Consider the following 22,180-nt stretch of genomic DNA (forward strand, 5'->3'; position numbering starts at 1 on the left):
TTTCATTCAGAGGAGCATCTCCAGATGATCCCAAAGCCCAGAGCAGTGCTGGGGAGTTGTGGCTCCCATCTGACTGCTGAGGGATCCCTGGACTCTTGTGGGACCACCCCCGTGGCCATGGACAGGCAGCCTAAAAACACCCTTCCAAACTGTACGCAGGCACGACGGGGGGTGGCGTGCTGAGGGTGAGGAGGAGGACAGCGCACCTACCGGCCGATTCTGTGGCCTGAGCGGTTCCTCTGCTACGCAGTTGGGAGCTGTCACCCACACAGCCAGGGAGCAGGGGAGGGGCAGTTTGAGCCCTGCACTTTGGGGGTGCTCTGAACATGAGCCTGGGCTCCCAAGAAGACCCAGGATAGGAGCTTTGGGGTATCCAGGCAGTCTTCACACTCACACCATTGTTTTACTTTGTGCACTGATATATCAGGGGTTACCACTCATCCTAAGGAATAACACTTGTGTGATACTCCGGGGCGAATGCAGGATAACTATGTGTGCTTTATGTAGAAGACTTTTAATCTGACCCAGAAATGTTATTACGCCAGACAGAGGCCAGCAGGGTCTATTCATGCCTGCGGTGTAGTTGGTCCACCGGGAGACGGGCCTCGTCTCTCAGCCCAGTCATCTGGCCAGCCAAGTCGTGACCTCGTAAGGCAGCTCCCTTACCTGAGGCTTCCCAGCCAGTGACAGGCGACGTTGCTCTTGTATGCCGGGCCACGGCTTAGAGAAGTGTTTGGAAGATCCGTTCCCCACTGAAGTTCAAAATGAACCCCACATCACTGTTTAGAGTGCCTGACCCAGTCTTTTCCCTCTGCGGTAGGAGATACTAAAAGCCTTTGACACCTACAAGGCCTTAGTGGTTTCTGTCAACGTGAGCAGCAAGGAATTTCTGCAAACTGAGAGCACCGACTCCGAAGAGCTCCAAGATAGAGTCGGCCAGCTGCGGCTGCGCTGGGACGCAGCCCAGGGTGCAGTGGAGAGCTGGAGAGAGGGCTTACGGCTGTCGCTCATGCAGTGCCAGGTACGGCGACTCAGCACCCAGCCGGTGCCCAAGGTCCAGTCCCGAGCACAGCCAGGCCCACGTGGGTGGGAGAAGAGATATGTTTATCATCTTCAGGCTGCTTTCGCGCAGCCAAATATGGTTTGTGTTAGGAAGCATGCGCTTTCCCATTTGTTTCCAAAGCGGCCCACCTGCTGCCTCAGAGACCGGACGCTTGCCCTGCATTTCCCACTGTGTTGCCCAGACCCACCCGTACTGTAAGGGTTCCAGCAAGCGTTCCAGTAGGTTGGAAGTGTCACACCAACATTGCCCTGTGTCTGTCCTTTTGCCAGGAACACTGGATAGCAGAGTGTTAAGAGACCTGGCCCTAGAACAAGGCGCAGTTTAACCCAGCTCTGTAGTTTTAGTAGCCGTGTGACTGTGGGGAAGACACTGTACCTTCTAGACCTCAGTTTTCTCATCTGGAAAATGGGAACAATTCCAGGGCCTACCTCACAGGGTTCTCTTTAGAACTAGATGCATATAACCTTGACCCAGCACCGCCCACACAATAAATGCCCAACAGGTGAGCTCTGACCCCATCCTAGGAAACAGGAGCCCACCAGCAACCACATGCAGCACTGTCTTTGGGCCATAGTCTGTCCTGCTGGGGTGTCTCCCTTGACCAGTGACTCCAGCAGATGTGTTGAATAATTTGTGTGCTCTTCCTAGTAATATCAGGTGGGGTGTTCCGAAGCCCCACCTTTCTGCCAGCACTTTTAGTGTGGCAGAATTCAGTGTGCCTCCTGGGACAGGGCCGAGTGCTCTCCTGCCCTGCTTCCCCTCATTTGGGGGCCCTGGCGTTTAGTTTAAATCTGGCCCTTGTATTCACTGGAGAAGGACCAGCAGAGCAAATGACGATGATGGATAAGCAATGGCACGCTGCTTCCCAGCACACCTGCCTTCACAGTCTACGAAAGGGACATGCTCTGACGTCTGCTGTTTTTTAGGACTTTCACCAGCTGAGTCAAAGCCTGCTGCTGTGGTTAGCGAGCGCCGAGAGCCGGAGGCAGGAGGCTCGTGTCACTGACCCAGAGGCAGACCCCCGGCCCCTCCTGGCATGTCAGGAGGAGCTCCTGGTAAGTCTAGGGGCCCTGCACTACCACTGGCCTCTTCAGGAGGTCAGTGCTCAGGTGGCCTCGCCTGGCGCTTCTGGAAACAACGCCCACGTGGTGTTCTGCCCTCGTGTTCTGGTTGGTGTCTACTGAGCATCCCTGCGCTGTTCTGAAGCGGGGTGAGTGCAGGGACGAAAAGTCGTGGCCCAGAGCAGGAAGTCGTCAAGACTCTCAGGAACCGGTGATGGAGGCGGTTGGCAGGATCCTGAGAAACTGAAGGCCCTTTGAATTATTTTTCCCTTGTGAATACAGCTCATTTGGGAGGCAACACGGTGTTCAGTCACCTGGCAGTCATGATGAGCTGTATGAGTTTTCCATAGCCACGTACACAGTCTTTCTTCTGGGAGGGTAGCTGTGTTTTCATATATTTATTTCACCAGCAAGCCAAGGTGAGACCCATATATTCTCACTTGCACTCAAGGTGACATTTTTATCCATATATTTGTATGTGGTTTAGTTTTAAACATTTTAAATTTAATCAAAACACTGGTCATTGCTTAAAAAATATGTTTTTGGTCTAAAATCTTCATAAAGCCCCCGTGTCCAGAGCAGCTCTAATAGAGCTTTCTGCATGATGGAAATGTTCCACAGCTGTACTGTCCAGTGTGACAGCTCCCAGCCATGGCAGCACCCAAGCACTGGACATGTGGCTGCTGTGACTAAAACTGAGCTTTTAACCACGTTCAGTAGCCACACGTTGTCCAGCGCTACCACGTTAGACATCGAGCAAGACGCACAATCAGGTTCACTTGATTCCTTACACTTCTCAGTGGTTCGCGTAAGCTGCGCTTTCTCAACTTGTCCACTTTAGACTTTCCCTCACCTTCCTGCCGTCGCGGATGAGGGCCTGGTCTTCCCACACCACCCCCCTCACTCCTTTCCTCTAACTTCTCCGGCATCACTATTGTCTTTAGAATGAGAAGGAATAAAATAAAATTTAAAATAGGGGTAGAGTATAACCAACTTGCTATCTAAGTGATGCCAGGCTTGAGGACAGGCAGGCAGGTAGAAGGTGGTGGTTCTGAGTTGGGTGCCAGCCACCACTCATCCTGGAACTTCCCTGGCACAGAGAAAGCTTCTTCCTGCCACACTAGCTTCCCTTTCGGTAAGCAACTGTTTGACACACGTTTTTATTTTTAGCAACTGGAAAAGGAGCTAGTGGAGCGTCAACCTCAAGTGAACTCCTTACAAGAGATTTCCAGCAGCCTGCTTGTCAAGGGGCACAGAGGAGACTACATTGAGGCTGAAGAGAAAGTCCATGTTATTGAGAAGAAACTCAAACAGTTGCTTGAGCAAGTGTCCCAAGACTTAGTGTCCTTGCAGCAAAGCCAGGTGAGTCCCCTTGTAGCTTCTAAATATAAAAATGTATGCAAATGGGAAAGCGGTGTGGCAGCCCTGCTTGGGGAGGGAGGTCACAAGCACGTGGCAGCAGTCACAGAGGAGTCGTGCCCCTTTGTGCTCTGTGGCCCTAACAAGTTACCAAAGCTCTTCAAAGCCGCTTGGTCATTTGTAAGAGGGAGGCAGCAACGGAACCCATCAGTGTGGCTGGGGGTACGGAAAACAAGCCGGGTCCCTCCGTCGTTTCTGCCTTCATGCCTTCACTGTTCTCATGTGATGGTTTCTGGTCCTCTCCCTGTCCTGGTCACTCTCCTCTGACCACTCTCTCATTTGTGTACCTTCTTCTCTTAAAATGTGATCCAGCTCAGAACAAATGGACTCGCCAGACGTAGGGCAGCCCCTCCCCTCCATCCCAGAGTATGTATCTTCCCTTCCGTGCAGCCCAGACTGTGTGGCCACGTGATTACATCACCCGCGGCGAGCTCACTGTCCAGCTGTTTCTGTCCCCCTCCTCATGTGTGCTCTGGGTCTTTAATGCAAGTGGCTGGCCTCACCTTGTTTCCATCCCCTGTCATCTGAGTAAGGCCCTGTTAGAGGGGGGAGTGAGCGCACCAGAAGAGCCCCTCCTTTTAGCAGGATCACAGTGGGGAAGGGATGAGCGGTGCAACGAAAAACCTGCAGGAACCATGTTTTTGTGCTCTTGAGACTATTCAGAGCCTTCTGTTTCCCCGAACTGAACTCTTGGGGTGTGGATTTCAGAACCCAGACTCACCTCTGCCCAGCTTGGATGAAGCAGACCCCGGAGAGCCTCTAGCAGCACCTGTGCCAGCTCCCCAAGCCAAGGTGAGAGCCCCCTTCTGCCAGGCGAACGACACTGGTTATTCTTGAAAGTTATTGAGATGACAGGGACTTGGGCCTCCAAGGCCCCATCCAGTATTTCATGATAGCACAGATTTCTGCTTCAACCTGCTGGTCAGTAGAGCAGCTTACTCCAAAGATTTAAAAAAAAAAAAAAAAAAAAAAAAAACTTTTAAAGAAAGACCTAATGGAAAGGCTGTCTTGTGCTCAGTACTCTTCCCGGGTGGGATTGTGCTGGCTGTGGAAGCTGGGAGCCCTCCTGGCATTGCTGAAGGGGCTTCCTGATCTCTCCGTGGCAACAGGTCAACAGGCTGGAACGTGAAACTCTCCCTAGTTTAACTGAATTATTTCTTACTTCAGAGAGTGTAATCTCAAATGTATTACTCTAGGCTCAAAAGCTTGGCAGGAAGACAACCTAAGAAAGATGTATAATTTAAGAAGGAGGAACGTTTTATCGTTGACAGGACTAAACTATCTTCAGTTTACTAATTGGATTATTTTTATCTAGCAGTTCAGAGCAGAGATAACTACAAAAGACAAGAACAAGACAGCCAGCAGGTAACAGCATTACAACACCAGCAATGGGTTCCCTGTCCCACACTCCTCTCCCCTCAGCAGGCTTACCAATGCCACTCTTAAGGTCTTTGGAAAAATTGGTTTTCTTGTTTTCTTCCATTTGGAAGGGGCTGGGCTTCCCTTCCAAAGCTGAATCCCAGCCGTGGGCCCCATTTTAATCTCAGGTCCTGATGATTGTCTTTACGCAAGCAGGGGGGTCAGGTCACGGGAGTGGGGTTTGCCTCCGGAACCTCCTGATCAGTTCTCGTCCTCCTCTGTTGCCAGGGTGCCCAGCTCCGCTGGCCCTGAAAGCTCGCGGCCCCAGCGCTCCTTCCTCTGGCGGGTGATGAGGGCGGCGCTGCCCCTCCAGCTGCTTCTGCTGCTGCTGCTGCTCCTGGCCTGCCTGCTGCCCTCCTCCGAAGAGGACTACAGCTGCACTCAGGCCAACAACTTTGCCAGGTCCTTTTACCCCATGCTGAGGTACACCAATGGGCCACCCCCAACCTAGAGGCCGGCCCGGCCGCAGCACCACACCCACCAGCCTCTTTGCGCAGTGCCGGACTCACAGCCCCAGACCAATCCGTGGGGGACTCTGAGCATTGGTCCAGGGACCACCTGCTGCGGACACCTCCCTCTGGGTGTGACCGGAGAGAGCTCTCTCGGGACCCAGGGCAGCTTTCAAATGATCTTCCCCCAGGGCAGGGAACCTGGGCGGCCATCACCCCGGGCAGTTTGGCAAAACTTAGTTGACTGGTTTCGGGATCTCTGGAAACCGCAGTTTCCTGAAGAGCCAAGCACTTTGTGAATTCTGATTTGTCAAACCACATTATTAAAATGTAGTCAATATGGTCAGTGAACAGTAGTGTTCATCACATAATACATATTACAGAAACAAGCAAGCAGATTCCGCCTCAGAAATGGTTCAGAAACTCACACGCACCCTTGGCTGATTGATTGAAACAATCATATTTAAAATATTTAGAGTTAATTTTACTTCAATCAGCAGCAATCTTGGAGCTACAGGTTATAAAACCAAAATGTTCTGCTCAGTACTTAGGTCTGCTCTTTTATATTGCTTTAAATTTTTAAAGAAATTATATTGCATGGATGTGGTTATTTGTGCATATTTTTTAACAATGCAGAATCTGTATGAATAATGTAAACTTTGATTTTTTTTAAAAAATCAGATTTTAGCTTGAGCTTTTTGACTAATGTACAGTAAATGCCAAACAAACAAACAAACTACAGACTTGATAGGGACATTTTTGTAAGTTAATTTTATAAGACTTTTCACATTTAAAGTGGTGCTTCAGGTTTTCTTTAACTGTTTGGCCACGGGCGGGTGGGGGGGTGGGTTGGTCCAGAGACTTGAAGCTGTTTGTGGTATGTACAACTCAGATGTTTCTCATTAAAAGAAAACAAAAAAGCCATACTTTTGTCTTACTAGATTATATTACAAAGCAGTTAAACGTCATGTGTAATCTTCCATGGACCAAAAATTATTTTTTAAATATCTGAGGGGATTTACCGGTTTTACAGATTTTGAGCTAAGCTTTATATTCTACTTATTTATCTTTGTACAGAATAACTTACGAGATCTAGAAACCCACACCTGTATAGGAGGTGATTACCCCGTGCAGTGAGCCTCCAATGCTGTAGGGGGCGATGAGGGCAGCACAGTGTGGAAGGTGGACGTGAAAGGATCATTTCACCCAGATTTTTGTATTCCCAGCTCCCTCCAGGGTGAATTAACACATAGTGTTTAACAAACATTACAGACAAAGCCATCTGCTTTCCATTTCCAGCACCACTGTCTATTTCCCACCCAAAGAGTGTGATTAGAAGTTACTGATCCAACTGGAACAGAATTGAGAGCCCAGAAATAAACCCACACACCTACGGTCAATTAATCTTCAACAAAGGAGGCAAGAATATGTAATGGGAAAAAGACAGTCTCCTCTTCAGCGAGTGGTGCTGGGAAAGCTAGACAGCCACATGTAAATCAATGAAGTTAGAACACACCTTCTCACCATGCACAAAAATAAACTCAAAATGGCTTAAAGACTTAAACATAAGACAGGACACCATAAAACTCCTAGAAGCGATCATAGGCAAAATAGTCTCACATAAATCTCACCAGTGTTTTCTTACGTCAGTCTCCCAAGGCAATAGAAGTAAAAACAAATGGGACCTAGTCAAACTTACAGGCTTTTGCACAGCAAAGGGAACCATAAACAAAACGAAAAGACAACCTACAGAATGGGAGAAAATATTTGCAAACGATGAGACCGACAAGGGCTTAATTTCCAAATATACAACAGCTCATACAGCTCAACAGCAAAAAACAAACAACCCAATCAAAAAATGGGCAGAAGACCTAAATAGACATTTCTCCAAAGAAGAAATACAGATGGCCAAGAAATACAGATGGCCAACATGAAAAGATGCTCAACGTCGCTAATTATTAGAGAAATGCAAATCAAAACGACAGTGAGCTACCACCTCACCCTAGTCGGAATGGCCATCATTAAAAAGTCTACAAATAACAAAGGTTGGAGAGGGTGTGGAGAAAAGCGAACCCTCCTACACTATTGGTGGGAATGTAAGTTGGTGCAGCCACTGTGTAAAACAGTATGGAGGTTCCTCAGAAAACTAAAAATAGTGTTGCCATACGACCCCGCAATCCCACTCCTGGGCATATATCCAGAGAAGACTATAATTCAAAAAGATACATGCACCCCTATGTTCGTAGCAGCACTCTTCACAACAACCAAGACATGGAAACAACCTAAATGTCCACTGACAGATGAATGGATAAAGAAGATGTGGTACATATATACAATGGAATACTACTCAGCCATAAAAAAGAATGAAATATGCCATTTGCAGCAACATGGATGCAACTAGAGATTATCACAATAAATGAAGTAGTAAGTCAGAAAGAGAAAGACGAATACCATATATCGCTTATATGTGGAGTCTAAAATATGACACAGGGACTTCCCTAGTGGTCCAGTGGTTAAGACTATGTGCTCCTAATGCAGGGGGCCCGGGTTCAATCCCTGATCAGGGAACTAGCTCCCACATGCCACAACTAAGAGCCCGCATGCCGTAACTAAAGATCCCACATGCCACCACTAAAAGATCCCACATGCCACAACTAAAAATCCTGCATGCCTCAACTAAAGATCTTGTGTGCCACAACTAAGACCCAGCGCAGCCAAATAAATATTTTTTGAAAAATAAAATATGACACAAATGAACCTATCTATGAAACAGAAACAGAATCACGGATGTAGAGAACAGATGTGGTTGCCAAGGGGGAGGGAGTGGAGGAGGGATGGAGTGGGAGACGAGTCCACACGTGTAAGTTTTTATACAGAGAATGGATAAACAACAACGTCCTACTGTATAGCACAGGGAACTATATTCAATATCCTGTGATAAACCATAATGGAGGGGCTTCCCTGGTGGCGCAGTGGTTAAGAATCCGCCTGCCAATGCAGGGGACACGGGTTCGAGCCCTGGTCTGGGAAGATCCCACATGCCGTGGAGCAACTAAGCCCGTGTGCCACACCTACTGAGCCTGCACTCTAGAGCCCAAGAGCCACAACTACTGAGCCCACGTGCCACAACTACTGAAGCCCGTGCGCCTCGAGCCTGTGCTCTGCAATAAGACAAGCCACCAAAATAAGAAGCCCACGCACTGCAACGAAGAGTAGCCCCTACTCGCTGCAACTAGAGAAAGCCCACGCGCAGCAATGAAGACCCAACACAGCCAAAAATAAATAAATAAAATAAATTTAAAATAAAATAAAATTAAAAATAAAGCCAGAAAAAAAACATAATGGAAAAGAATATGAAAAAAAAAAGTTGTTACTGACCCAGTTCCTCAGTTACCTGCTCTTAACCTGCATCTCTTGACACTCGGGAGACACCATGGACTCGAAGCAATCTCGGTCCCTCTCTCCTTCTCTGCAAAGTGCAAACCTTGGGGAAGCCAAGGAAGCTCGTCAGTAGATGAAGGCCAGATTTCAGCACTGGTGGCCCTTCTGTGGGTCAGACACCCCAGAACGTGTGCAATTCACCAGTAGCTTTATGTAAAGGGACCAGCTGAAGAGAACTGTCTTTACCAAATTGTTGGAAGTGATATGGACACAAAGGTACTGCTTTACCATGCAACCTCAAAGTCTCTTTTAACTCTAAAATAATCCATCTCTTTTCATGGATTACAATAACCGTAGAGGGAAATTTAAATGAAAATATTACCCAAACTTTTTCTTTAAGCCATTGAGTTGGTTAGAAGGTCCTTGCTCCAGGTTCTCCAGAGGCAAAAGGCAGAATATCTCTACCTCCTTCCCTTCTTCCAGCCCAAAGGAGGTGACTACTCTAGAGACCTTTTCTGCCTGTAAGGAGGGACTCTGGGGCAAGTCCAAGCTGCGGAGAAAGGAGAGTGTCATTTGCATTTTCAAGTCTAATGATGCACACCAACTCTCAGGATAGAGGCCTTTGAGTCTTGAGTCTGTACTCCAGGCTTCTACCCCAGGGAAGCCTTCCTTCACCCACAGCTCAGTGTGTTCCCCAGCTCTTGTTATGAAATAATCTGTGTTTTACACCTACAAGAGATTTTACATCTTCCATTCCTCACGTGCGAGAGAAATTTTCAAATGACCCTTGACATTAAGTTAGCGTCAGTATGAAGGAATTACTTTTCTCTCCATCCCTCGTGGGGTATAATACTAATTGACTCAAATGAGGTAATTACAGAAAATTACTCCCCGAACTGATGCATTGCATATCAGAATTTTCATATTTGTGAGCTGCATTTTACTTGAGCATACAATGCCTTTGGTCATAAATTACAGGTGTGAGATTAGCTGACTAAAGATTAAATTGCTGCTGTTTAAAAAGTCTTCAGCAGTTTAAGTCAGAGATTCTTAACTCTTGAAATTGTATGTAAGCATTTTGTTTATGTACCTTTGTCCAGGAAGAGTGTCTGTGCTTTTCATCAAATTCTTAAAGGGCTCTGCAAACCTAAAACAGAATAAAATTCAGAATAGAATGGGAACACTGACTACTTAGCCTAATTACTGAAAGTTCTTATACTCCCAACAAATACATTTTTAAAACCAAAATTATGAAAAAACACTTTATTTAGCTTATGTCACATTAAACTTTTCTGCAACAGTTCCATAGACATTAAAGGCACACAGCAAAGAAAAAGTAGTACCTGGAGGAATGGAAAGCAGGTTTCAAAATCTGCTTTCACACAACAGCAGACATTCATTTGTCAAAAGGCCCAAATTTAAAAGCCTGCTTAATGGTACAGAGCATTCATCTGAAAAAAATGACAAGTTATAGCCAGCCAGTGGGCTCTGAGGTACACAGGACCACTGAATAACAACGTTACAGGACCTACAGTCATGGCACTTAGACACCCAGCACAGAAAGAGAAACACAGCAGCACAGATTGTAGAGTTACAGGAACTGGTCTGGGTTAGCATATCGTCAGAGCTTTGTCCTTCCCTTAAAGGAAGCCCACCATCACATAACACTGACTGGCCCCACAAGTGAATAGGACCCTCGGCATTCAGAAAAAAAAAGAAAAAGGATCCTTGACTCCAACGCAACAAAAAGGGTTATAAGAATAACACTGCAGAGAATGCACATCTTTGAGCTACCACTTTGAGCCAAAGTTCCAGCAACTTGGAGAGCTGTAAAGAATAAATGCATGTGTTTTGCACTGCAGTAGACTAGACTCCACGGGGAAGCATCAGTGCCTAAAAGGTGTGAGAATTTTACACGGGTAAGTTTCCAGCGAATCTACTTCACAGCAACACATCTGGGGAAAATGATGACAGGAGGAGGTGATGGCAGTGCCACCCACGAGCTTATGAGCCCAGGATGGGAGGGTAGGAATGATATAATTCATCTTATTTTTTCCCACCTGTCATGGCTGCTATTCTGTAAAGGTTCACGCAGACCCCATCTAAGCTGAGAAGGCAGAGGGTACAGTAGAAGGCAACCATAACGTAACCGTCTCTCCTCTATGCACCGAGACTCAGCTCAAGCAGCAGACTCCTATGGAAGCAAGTCTGTAGCAGGAGCAGTGCTGGCCAGGCAGGCAGAAGACCTGAATTCTGGTCCCAGTTTTGCCGTTAAGTAGTTTTATGACCTTCAGCAGGTCCATTTACCCCTCCAGGCTTTAATTTACACGTGTACAAAAGATGGGACTGAACTCTCTTCTACTGGGTGTTCTGGAAATGGAGCCATTTAAACCAGAGTAGCCGCGCATGTCAGACTGCATTTGACGAATGGATTCTGCAGTCTAAAAGTATTCTTCCTTTAGTTTTTTTAAACCGCATGATTACTTTCAGCTCTGTCACTTACTCCCTTGTGTGACCTTGAGCAAGTTTGCTTAGGCTCTAGGTTCCAGACCCGGAAAACTGGGATAACAGCAGTTAGTATGAGGATTAAATATGAATGTATTGAGGCACTGAGCACTGTGCCTGGCACACAGTCAGTGTTCTGCAAATACTATTTTTGGGTACTAAACAACTTATTTTTATCATTTCCTTTATTATGTCTTTTTAAGATTTTTTAGCAGTTTAAAGAAATGTGTCAAATCTTAAATAAAAATGTTTCATTTCAAAATAGACTAGAAACTGAAGGTTCACCTTGGAATTTGAAAAAGTATCAATATATGCAAGTTTCTTAGCAGATTTAAGTAACAACCAAACTCGGTTTTCACATGATAGAACATTCTAGAATTGCTTCAACAACATAGCCTATAGATATGAATATATAACGTAGCTCTGCCAAGAATTGGGAACTGATATTTTTTTAATGAAACTGAAAATAATTGGTCTTCCAGCTGAGTTAGCAGAGGAAGTAATCCAGATAAAGACTGTCTCACTGAAGAGCTTTTGTTGATTTTGCATTGTTTTGTTTTTAATAGTTAAGACCCTCCAGAAATGATCTTGAGCTGACAACTTAATCTGCTGCTCCCACCACAATTTTTGAAGATAAATCTCTTCAAAAATTATTTTAGGGTTGAATCCTTTGTAGTTAGTCCTGGTGGACCCTGAGCATGTGACAGGCCTGAGGCCACAAGGAGAGGATGTGGTGGGGACGGAGGGAGATACAGTTGGAACGTGGACAACTCACTGTGCAGCTCTCCTGGGGTGGCCCATGTGGGTCCTTTTCAGCAGCTGCCAGCTCTCCCAGGAACCTGCGTGAACACTGCGCTAGTGGTTTCTGTATTAAGAATATTCCATGTTAATTATCATTAAAATTTGTCTATATGATTCCCATATTAGACACTCATGTTTTTGGAATTTAGCTCAAATCTCACTCATCCCCCACAACTTAGTTTGTCGTATTAAATGATCACTTACAAACCAAAATGTAGGAAAGGAATCTCACCATACGAGTCTAAGGCAAAGCTGAGCATTCCTTTTCCATGATACATAAAATGTAGTTGGGTGGGTTATTTTTTTCCCAATACTCAATTTAATTCTTGTTTACAGTTGTCAGGTCCTATCCTCTCTAATTAATTCCTTTTAAAAACTGAATTTGAAAACACTGTGCTTAGCTATGGGAGAAATTTAAGTTGCCCATGGACCATTTGGGTCCAAAAGAAGACGTTTAAAAGAAAGCACTGTGTTTTGTTGTTTTTTTTTTAAGAAAGCACTATTAAAGAGAAATGGCTAATCTTTAAAATGGACATGGAGGGTTTACTCAAAACCCAGAAAAACAGCAGCCTGACTTTGCACTTTGTCATCCTTAGAGGACATGTTTGGAGCAGCTGGGAACAGAGATCACACACTTCATCTGAAAGGGGGAAAGGGCCCTAGAATACTCAAAGAACACCTTTAAACTATAGACCTTATTATCTCAGCTGCCTACTTGGCCCAGACCCCAGTCTAAGAGACAGCCTTGCACCAGGGCGGCCTCTCAGGTTGGACTGACTGACTGGTTTCCTCAGCACACCTAGGTGAGACCACAGCCAAGAAGAAATGACCAAAAGTGTTACATGCTCCTCATGGGCTAAATCCAAATGCAGTGAAACAAGCAGCCCCAAGAAGCATGCAGGAGTGTCTGTGGAAAATGGGCAGTGGGCACTGGAGGAGTTTTCATAAGAGCGTGCACCGTGCGGGTGACACACAGGGTGCAGCACAGACAGGTGCTAGGACACCTGAGACAAATCGGTTGCCTACCTTGGCGTCAAAATCCAACCTGCAAAACTTCACTACATAGTAATGGGGTTGCGGCTTAGACCTCATTCTGTTTTGTTTTTGTTTTTTTATTTTTGCTTTTTCAACCTGGTAGTCTCTTTTATAAATACAATTAAGAGAATTTCATTGGCAAATAACTGTTCACGGCTGCCTTCCTTTGCCTCCCGCTTCCCACTCTCTAGCCTCCACCCCCTTGTTTGTCATGGGGGCTCCTAAACTGGCTGGAAAGAAAATTGACCTGCTGAAAAATACTGGTTCCCTCGTTCCTACAAAATCAAATATATTTGCTGTACTCAATCTTGCTGAGGCTGCAACAAGTCACTAAGAATAATTTCAAATCACCTCAGAATACAGACAACGGTGTGTTCTCTAGGTACATGGCCAAGAGTTTCTGATACAGCTTTGCTCAACTTTTTTAGTAAAACTGCATTGATATCAAAATTAAGAATTATTCAAGATCACACTGGCAGAAACCAACCTTGTGTTATTGAATGTAATCTTCCTAATGACTTTGGTTTACTGTGGCTAGCACATTTCTGTATTTACTATTTTCAAAAAGAAAGTGTGTTTAATCTCCTATCACAAGGTAATGTTTAAAAACATTGCAAAAATCACACATATTATTTAACTACTCTCTTCCAAAGTATAGATGTAACTCGTTTTATGCATTCACTATGTTCCTGAAAATTTGTATGAAAATTTCAGTTTTTAAAAAGTGAGTTAAAATTGTAATTTCAGAGGTGCTTTGTCACCATGTCCTATTTATGTTCCACTTGGAATAAGAACTAATATTTTACTAACTTTTTATTTCACCCAACCCACCATATAAATGTTCTGATAAGAAAATATTCTAGAAGAGCCCTAGGGTATAAAAGAATTTTCTTGCTATAAATACTAACCCTAAATATTTCTCTTTTTTAAAGAGTTCACAATCTTGTTCAAGTGGTACGCTCACCCCGTCTATACGGTTTGGCCCTGAACATGACACGCTGACGTGTGTGTAGCTGTTCATCCTTCTGTGCAACAGCATGCCTCACACACACAGCCTGAAGTGTCCCTGTCTCCCCTGGGTGGCTGAGGTGGCAGTTGTGGCTTCCCCAGGGGAGCACTGTGGCTGTGACCCACACCCACAGGAGAAACCCCATTCCTGCAAACACTGGTCCTTTCTCTAGCACACACACTGGGCCCCTTGGGACAAGAGAGTTTTAACAAAGGGCAATTCCAGGGGTAGGGGTATTTAAATCTCCACACTCCTCCATGAAGGTTATCACTCACTCTCTCACACACACACACACACACACACACACACCCACACACACCCCAAGTAATTTGTAGGCTTTCTGAATGCAAACCAAGAGGGGGTGAACCTGCATGAAGGCGGCAGCAAGATCTTGGGGGATGAACGTGGCTTGCATCTCAGCTTGACCACTGGTTCCCTAGGTCACATTCCCTCTGGCCTTGGATAGAGTCACAGCAATACGTGACACCTGTCCTCACAGGCCTGTGAGATAGGTGTCTGGAACCAGTTAGTTGACTGCCGTCGTGGTTTTCAATCCTACAATCAAGTGGTCCAGAGGCAGCATACAAAGGACTAATTCTATGGGCAGGTTAAGTGGCACAATAAGGCTTAGTCCCCTTCCTGTGCATGTGCCACGTTCTCTCCCCTTTCTACTGGACAACGCTTCCAAGTCAGATTTCCACCAGTCATTCCAAAAGCTGTAAGAAGATGTTTTCCAAAGGGTGGGAGGGAGATGCGAAGTGAGAGGGACCACAATGAGATCCCATGAGGCCAAGCAAGACATAAACGCTGCACTCAAACGTGCCCCCTGGTGACAAGGAGCACTGGCTTTCTCACCCTGACTCCTGGGAAGTAGGGAGGTCGGGGAAGGATGGTATTGAGGGGCCATATGAGGGATCACACAGCAGAAAGCCGATGAAGCCCGCCCCCTCCTGATGGGGCTCACGATTTGTGCTGGAGTTCACGCTTCGGCCTCTGACCTCCTCTGCAGCCTGACCACACCCCAGGGCTTGGCATCACTGAGCCTGGGGGTTCTGGGAGCCCTCTTTGCTCTCACTTTCCTCCACCAGGCTGCACTCGGACCCTGTGACCGAGGACTTGCTGCCGCGAAGTGTGTGGGCATTCAGCATCTCCAGCAGCAGGTCGTAGACGGGGACCACATTTTTGCACTTCATGTTGAGCAGGTGTTCCATGCCCTTGTTACTAGGGGGACAAAAAGGTGCTGAGATTCCTTCCTGAAGCAGCCAAGGGAAGTCTGACATCTTCCCCGACAGAGCCGGTCCTCCACCCCAACCCCTGCGCTTCTTCCAGCCCTTTGCTAGCTATGGTTCTTGCATCTGTCTCCTCCAATGACTTACACGTAAGGACAAGTACAATGTCCTATGGGCCTTGGTGTCCCATCACCCACCCACAATGGCCTGATAGTACCGGCACATAGTGCAATGGGGTCTCGCTGTTCACCATAGTTATGTCTACACAGTCTTCGCAAACACTGAACCATTGCTACTGGGAGAAATACAGGGTTAGGTTCTGAGAGGTCCTGGTCCCAACATTTTCACCAGCCATTAATACATAACCTTGTTTCTTCTGAGTTATTGTTATAAAGACACTTTATTTAACACATACAGTCCATTCACTAACATTTAACTCACGGCCTACAGCACTAAAATTCATGCCTGAACAAAGTGTATCTAACACGTATATTTTTTCTGTAGGGACATCACAGGTTTCTTGCACTTAGGAACACTAGAAAGCACTTCAGCACTATGCTTGGGGTCATTTTTAGACAGTGAAATCCCCAACAAAGTACAAGAATGGCAAAATGAGGCACTAAATAGACCACGTAATGGACCCTTGTTTACAGTATGAGAGCAGAAACGAGAAGGCAGAGCAGCACTTTGTGTGACCCCTGCTGGTAACGTAAGTATGGGTAACTCAAACTTTTTGCCATGCTGCACGTGTCCTCGAATGACCTCAAAAGTGCCGTGAGTATTGATTTGGGGGTTACAAATAAATTTTAGCAAGCAGGCAAATTCACAAATAGGAAATCTGTGATTAATGAGGATGGACTGTTTCTGCTCTGCAAATGGTCATGTACTGAGTAATCATTAAAGAGGAAACAGAGGCGGAGGTCATTTCCATTTCCTCCCCCTCGGTAAAATTCTTGAGGTGTGTGTTGTCCTTTCTCACCACCCCTAGACTTCCCTCCTCGTCGAGGGAGCACCTACCTTCCATCCTCATGTCCCCTCTTGCAGCCCCATGGCAGGGCTACCCTCCTCCTGGGTGACAGCAAGCACTGAGCCGCATGGTACCAGCATGAAACCATCATCACACACCATCCCCCTCCACGAGTGCACACAATTTCCATATCCTGAATACACTCTACCCACACCCTGCCGTCCCAAACCTACTGGGCTCACTAGTTCTCTTAGGTCTCACTCTTAACAACCTGATGCTATCGTAAGAAAAGAACAGCTCTTAGGGAAGCCTTTGTGTACCTCCCCAAATCACCAGCCTCAGAGCTGATCTAGAGGAGCTGGGTTTAACCTCTTCAGGAAAAGACCTCAGGACCCCAGCCCTGGGTAGTGCAGAAAGAGGTGGCAGTTCACTCTAGGAGAGGAACTAACTGTCCCTCTCAGAGCTCCATAAACAAGCCAAAAGCCCCAGCAACTGAAAAACAGATGAGCCACACAGGACGCCATAAAAAGCTCCTACGAGGACCATGCCACATTCAGTGCTCGCTGTGGCCGGTCTTTGGTTACAGGTGTGTGCACCCCTTCCCTTTCAGGGGTTCATTTTCCCTTAAAGGTGGCAATTCTGCCTTATCCATCTCAAAGTTGCAAAACCCTTTTTCCAAAGCTCTTCACCCTCCTCTGGGCATGTGCACAGCCCCCTCCCACCACGCACCCCGTGGAGCGGCCCCCGCAGGGATTGTACCTGGCGTGCCTGACGTGAGAAAGGAGCATCAGCAGGTTAGCCAAGCGGACGGACTGCTGCTGGGAGGGGATGCCGCTCTTGGCGATCACCCAGACCAGAGCATCCGTCACAGCGTTCAGTAGATGAGCCAGTTTCCGGCTGCTGTCAGCCTCCTGGGGTGCCTCAGCTGAGGGGTACACACCTGGACAAAGCATAAAAAAGCTGCGAGTCACTGCCCTGAGAGGAGAAAACGGAAGTCGTGTGCTCAGCCATTAGGCATGCATATGTTCTCCAGAAAGGAGGCCAAAGTGATCTGGGTTGCTCTGACATCTGCATGTCTGGTGAAACCTTAAAAACATGGCTTCACCTGTGCATGGTGTCCTTGTCCCCCAAGAGCCAGCCCTGTCACTGAGCTGGAAGGGAAAGCCTTCCGGCTGAATGCCGGATGAATGCAGGCAGACTCAACAGCCTCTCAGAGGGCCCCCTGGCCCAAAAGTGTGGCCTTGCCAAGCAGGAAATGTATCTAGTTGCCTCAAACCATGACATGGTGTATCTCAGCTGCAGCAACAAATACCCACATGCAGATGGTCAGAAAGTGAGATTAACTCAACTCCTAGTCCCTAAGAGGGCCGCTCATCTACGGGGAGTTTAATAAACATAAACTAATCACCACCGCTATGCTGCCTCCCCCCACCCCTGTGTGCCACGCGCAGACGGCCACGGCAGGGCCACTGCCACCTCTGTCCAGGCCCTCAGCATCTCACTTCAGGTGATGCCTTGCTGGAGCAGGAAGACCACCGATTTGGAATCAGACAGACCTACTCTATATCCTCCATCTCTTGCTCTCTGACCCCTGACCAGTCACGCAGCTCCTCCAGCCTCAGCTCCTCACTGAGCAAAGCTTACAGGCACATGTCTACCTCCCCACGAGGTAGGTCGCTTCCCCCTTCCTGCCTGGCCCAGTGTCTAATTCCCCTCTGACTCTCAGGACTGAGAGACTTGGCCTCCCAAAGGTTGCAAAACAACCACTCAGGTAAACCTTGCCCTACTACCCCCTCGCCTACCAACCCCGACTCCTTGATTCCTGGCAGCAGGGAATTAATTAGCTTCCCTTCCAGGCTTTCGATTTCAAAGAATAAATAGCAAGTATGTGAAGTCAACGGGGGAGCTGCCGACTTTTGACTGTAATGAGAACGAAGGATGGCTGGCACTCTATCATCCACAGAATTGGTTTTGGCAGTTTTTGTTCTCTACTTTTATTGGCATTTCCAGTTCAATTAATGCAACTCAGTTCAACTCAGTTCAGTTAAGGCAAGGGACATACTGAACCACAACCATGCCAGTGCAGCGCTTCGCCACATCCCTAGGGGCATGTCCCTCCATGATGTCTGATGATGCAGATTTAAAATATTCATCTTTGGCCCAGAAGCTGCTGCTCTAACCCATCTGCTCACCTGTTCCTCACAGGGACTCTTCCAGGCTCCCTGGCATGCTGGGGTCAAGCCTCCCATTGACCCCCATGGCAAATGACCTGCCCTCTCACTGCCCCCACCTTCCACTCAACATGCCCTTGAGTGTCCAAAATGAAAAATGCAGACCATGTGGTGCCCTTAAATGAATTCCCAGCTCCTGGGGTAGAGTCCAAACCACGTGGTGCAGTGAACAGCGTACCAGGGCTCTCTCTGCTCTCTGCATCCTCAGTTCCCCGCACACCTCACCCTGAACACTGCTTTCAATTCCTTTAACAGGTGATGCCCTGAGCATACTGAGCCTTCTGCTTAGGAATGCTCTTCCTTCCCTCCCCTCCTCCACCCCATCTCCTCCTCTTCTTCACATCCCCTCCTCTTGCTTATCTACATCCATTTCTCCTTTAGATTCCAGCCTGGTTATGAACTTCCTTGTGGAAGCTTCCCTGACTTCCCTCTGGTTTGGGCTCTCCTCTGAAGCGCCAAAGGTGCCCTGTGCTTCCCCAGCAGAGGGCAGCACGTTGTCCTACACGCTGGATGTCCTCATACACACGCTCTGACCCTCAGTGAGACTGGACGTAAGTACTGTGCAGGCACAGACCCTATTTGTTTGCCTTTATATACCCGTCACCTATTACAATGACTGGCATGGAGTAAGCACTCATAAATGGAAGAATTAGACTGAATTTACATAGGTTCAAATTTTTAGCCAAGCACACCATTATAAATTGAAATGATAAATATGCATGTTGATGCATATTTTGGGTACATACATAGAAAATTATAAATCAAATGAAAGCTTAGAGAAAATTATTTGAAGCTTATTTTCCCTTAAAATTGACCCTGGCTGCATTAACAAGTACTTTCTTTAACTACCCTTTAGTCTATTCTGCTACATGAAATGTGCTCCATGTATTTCTACTGCCATAAAGAAATCTTACACTTTTGGATTCTAAAAGGAGTCAAAATTACGTACCTGTACATATGTCAGTCTAAAGTGACAAAAAGTGAAAATATAAAAATATTTGGCTAGTATACAAATGTTCACAGCAATATTACTCATAATAGCCCAAAAGTGGAAACCACCTAAATGTCCACCAACTGATGAATGGATAAGCAAAATGTATATCCATACAATGGAAGATTACTGAGCCATAAAAAGGAATGAAGCAAGGCAGAAATAGAGACACAGGTGTAGAGGACAAACGTATGGACACCAAGGAGGGAAAGGTGGGGGGGATGAACTGGGAGATTGGGATTGACATATATAAGATAGATAGATAACTAATGAGAACCTGCTACATAGCACAGGGAACTCCACTTCGCTGTACAGTAGAAACTAACACAACATTGTAAAACAACTATACCCCAATAAAAATAAAAAATTTAAAAAAAAAAAAGCAGAATGCCAAAAAAAAAAAAAGGAATGAAGTACTGACACATGCTACAACTTGGATGAAACATCATGCTAAGTGAAAGAAGCCAGCCACAAAGGTCTACATTTTTATGATTCCATTTATATGAACTGTCCAAAATGGGCAAATCGATACAGACAGAAAGTAGATTAGTGATTGTCCAGGACTATAGGTGGGACGGAGATTGGAGAGTGACAGCTAGATTGGGGAGTACAGGATTTCTTTTAGGGTGATGAAAAATGTTCTAAAATTGGTTTTGATGATGGCTGCACAAGTCTATGGATATACTAAAAACCACTGAATTGTACACTTTAAATGGGTGAATTGAATGGCATATGAATATCACAATAAAGCTGTAATTTTAAAAAGTAATAAAGTGAATCTTCAGAACCAAAACTGCAGTAACACAAAAGCTCCTCAGTACCTCCTTACGTCTGACCAAGGCTCCCCTCAGATAACCTGTGTTGGCTATTGGGTCACCTTCTTCATAAACGAGCAGTCACTGCCAAGGGTGAGCCCTGGATCTTCTACAGGCTGTGGGGTCAGCACAGCTCCATACAGGGCTCAGGGTCCATCACTGATGAGGGGTTTGGGGATAGGGGTCACTGTGGTTCTGTAAAGGCACGTGCTGTATCAATTTTACATATGGGGAAAGATTTTACGTACAAAAAGATCAACCTATATAAAATCATCCTGGGAAGGAACTGGGCTGTAGAATACCCGTTTGGCTGCCTGCCTCTCTTTTCAGTCAGCAGTGCTGTGCCTGCACTTTGGGCATTCACATACCCTCTTGCTCATCAGACACGTAGGTACAGGGTAATCGCTAAGTGGCAGGCCCCAGGAGGGGCAAGAGACAAGACACAAAGCCCCCAGGATGCTCACTGCCCAGACACACAGGAAATGGTAAGGATTAACTCCTTCCAGCCCCCAAGAGTTAAGAACATCAGATTTTCTTTTAGAACCAAATTAAATGACTTTTCCTAAAACTAAAGAAATACAGTAAAAATGTCAAGATCTTGGCACACCACCACACACATACCAAAGAAAGTAAAATAAAATCAAGGACACAATTTCCTTTCCTCTTTATCGCCTGGGAACAGCTGTGTCCTCCTTTCACCAGCCCACCTGATGACATTCTGAGCAGCACATGGGGAGAGATGGGCAACCCCCCAACATCTGCCACGTCCTAAGGGTTCAAAGGATGAAGATACAAGCTCGTCTCAACTGAAAGCAAATAAATCAGAAGAGATAAAGTGTTTAATAAAAATTCCAGAATACTAACCAAAGGAAAAATGTTCTGGCTTTTGGGAGGTGTATGTGGGGTTTTGTTTGCCTGTTTGCTTTGAGGAAAGAACCTCTAGCTATGACCATCCCCTTTATCACCACCTCCTAACCCAGCACCATAAGAACAGACTGATGTTGGAAAGGTGTTGGTGACATGGACCCAGGAGGCTGATGCCTTCAATGCTTTGCCCCCATGTTCTCCATCAACAGGAAAGCACCCATCTGGCCTCTTCAGCATCCTTCTGTGTGTCCTTTTGTATCTTGGCCTTCTCCGCCCACCCACGTCATGGGAACCCTCCCCATAAACTCAGAGTGAACCGGGGCTTGAGTTGATATCTCTTAATAATTTTCTTCATGTAAAATAGGCTTACCTGGTTCTAACTATTTCTTTCATTTAATGAAAAGTTTCATCCATATGAAAACTTTGTAATGAAAAGTCACAAAAGTTTGCAAAGCCCTAAAATTATTTGGATGCATAGATCTTATTCCTAATTTTAAATATTTTAAAAGACTAATTATTTGCAGATTGATTCCACTCTGTTTCCTAGATTCAGTAGCCTCTAATTCTATCCAAGGGAGGACTTCCCTAGTCTCCAGGTTTCTGGGTGACAAGATGGCTGGTCTCAGGACTCTTAATTTGGATACGCTGTTACATTAAGTATAACACTCACATAACACCCTAGAGTTTCTAAAACACTTTAACAAATATTGTAATAGGTTGTGTTAAATGCAACATTTTCTGTTGTCTCTGAGTTTCAGGAACCATATCAAAGACTGAGTATATATAATAGAGTAATACCAGGCACCCTCACATCTTACCTATGCACCGCGGAAGAGGATTTGCTGAGAGGGAAGTTCGGATGGTGCTGCCCTCACCCCATCTCTCCCCAACAGAGAGGAACATGCTCTTCTAAGCCTGGTAAGGATCAGAGCCCTCAT

The 22,180-nt window shown here is 46.1% G+C and overlaps 2 protein-coding genes across 22 annotated transcripts in view; one reads left to right on the forward strand and one right to left on the reverse strand.

Moving 5' to 3' along the window:
- The window catches only part of SYNE2 (spectrin repeat containing nuclear envelope protein 2), a 337,188-nt gene extending 330,853 nt beyond the window's left edge, over positions 1–6,335 (forward strand). For 4 of the 7 annotated variants that reach the window (XM_027111451.1, XM_027111453.1, XM_027111456.1 and 1 more), the window contains 6 exons: positions 821–1,021; positions 1,990–2,118; positions 3,295–3,486; positions 4,252–4,335; positions 4,859–4,908; positions 5,191–5,823. In XM_027111451.1, coding sequence (XP_026967252.1) covers positions 821–1,021; positions 1,990–2,118; positions 3,295–3,486; positions 4,252–4,335; positions 4,859–4,908; positions 5,191–5,413 — 879 coding nt within the window. In that variant the 3' untranslated portion in view covers positions 5,414–5,823. Of the gene's footprint in view, positions 1–820; positions 1,022–1,989; positions 2,119–3,294; positions 3,487–4,251; positions 4,336–4,858; positions 4,909–5,190 lie in introns of all 7 variants that reach the window. The other 3 variants (XM_027111452.1, XM_027111455.1, XM_027111454.1) reach the window with 2 other exon arrangements.
- ESR2 (estrogen receptor 2) overlaps positions 1–22,180 on the reverse strand; it is an 84,895-nt gene that overhangs the window by 4,846 nt on the left and 57,869 nt on the right. For 3 of the 15 annotated variants that reach the window (XM_027111463.1, XM_027111461.1, XM_027111462.1), the window contains 2 exons: positions 17,098–17,278; positions 10,041–15,363 (listed from right to left, as the gene is read on the reverse strand). In XM_027111463.1, coding sequence (XP_026967264.1) covers positions 15,177–15,363; positions 17,098–17,278 — 368 coding nt within the window. In that variant the 3' untranslated portion in view covers positions 10,041–15,176. Of the gene's footprint in view, positions 1–8,805; positions 8,896–9,174; positions 9,940–10,040; positions 15,364–17,097; positions 17,279–22,180 lie in introns of those variants that run through there. The other 12 variants (XR_003433688.1, XR_003433686.1, XR_003433677.1 and 9 more) reach the window with 12 other exon arrangements.

The sequence above is a fragment of the Aethalodelphis obliquidens genome, unplaced genomic scaffold (assembly GCF_003676395.1).
Source record: "Aethalodelphis obliquidens isolate GAN/ISIS:26980383/991018 unplaced genomic scaffold, ASM367639v1 scaffold10, whole genome shotgun sequence".
NCBI lineage: Eukaryota > Metazoa > Chordata > Mammalia > Artiodactyla > Delphinidae > Aethalodelphis > Aethalodelphis obliquidens.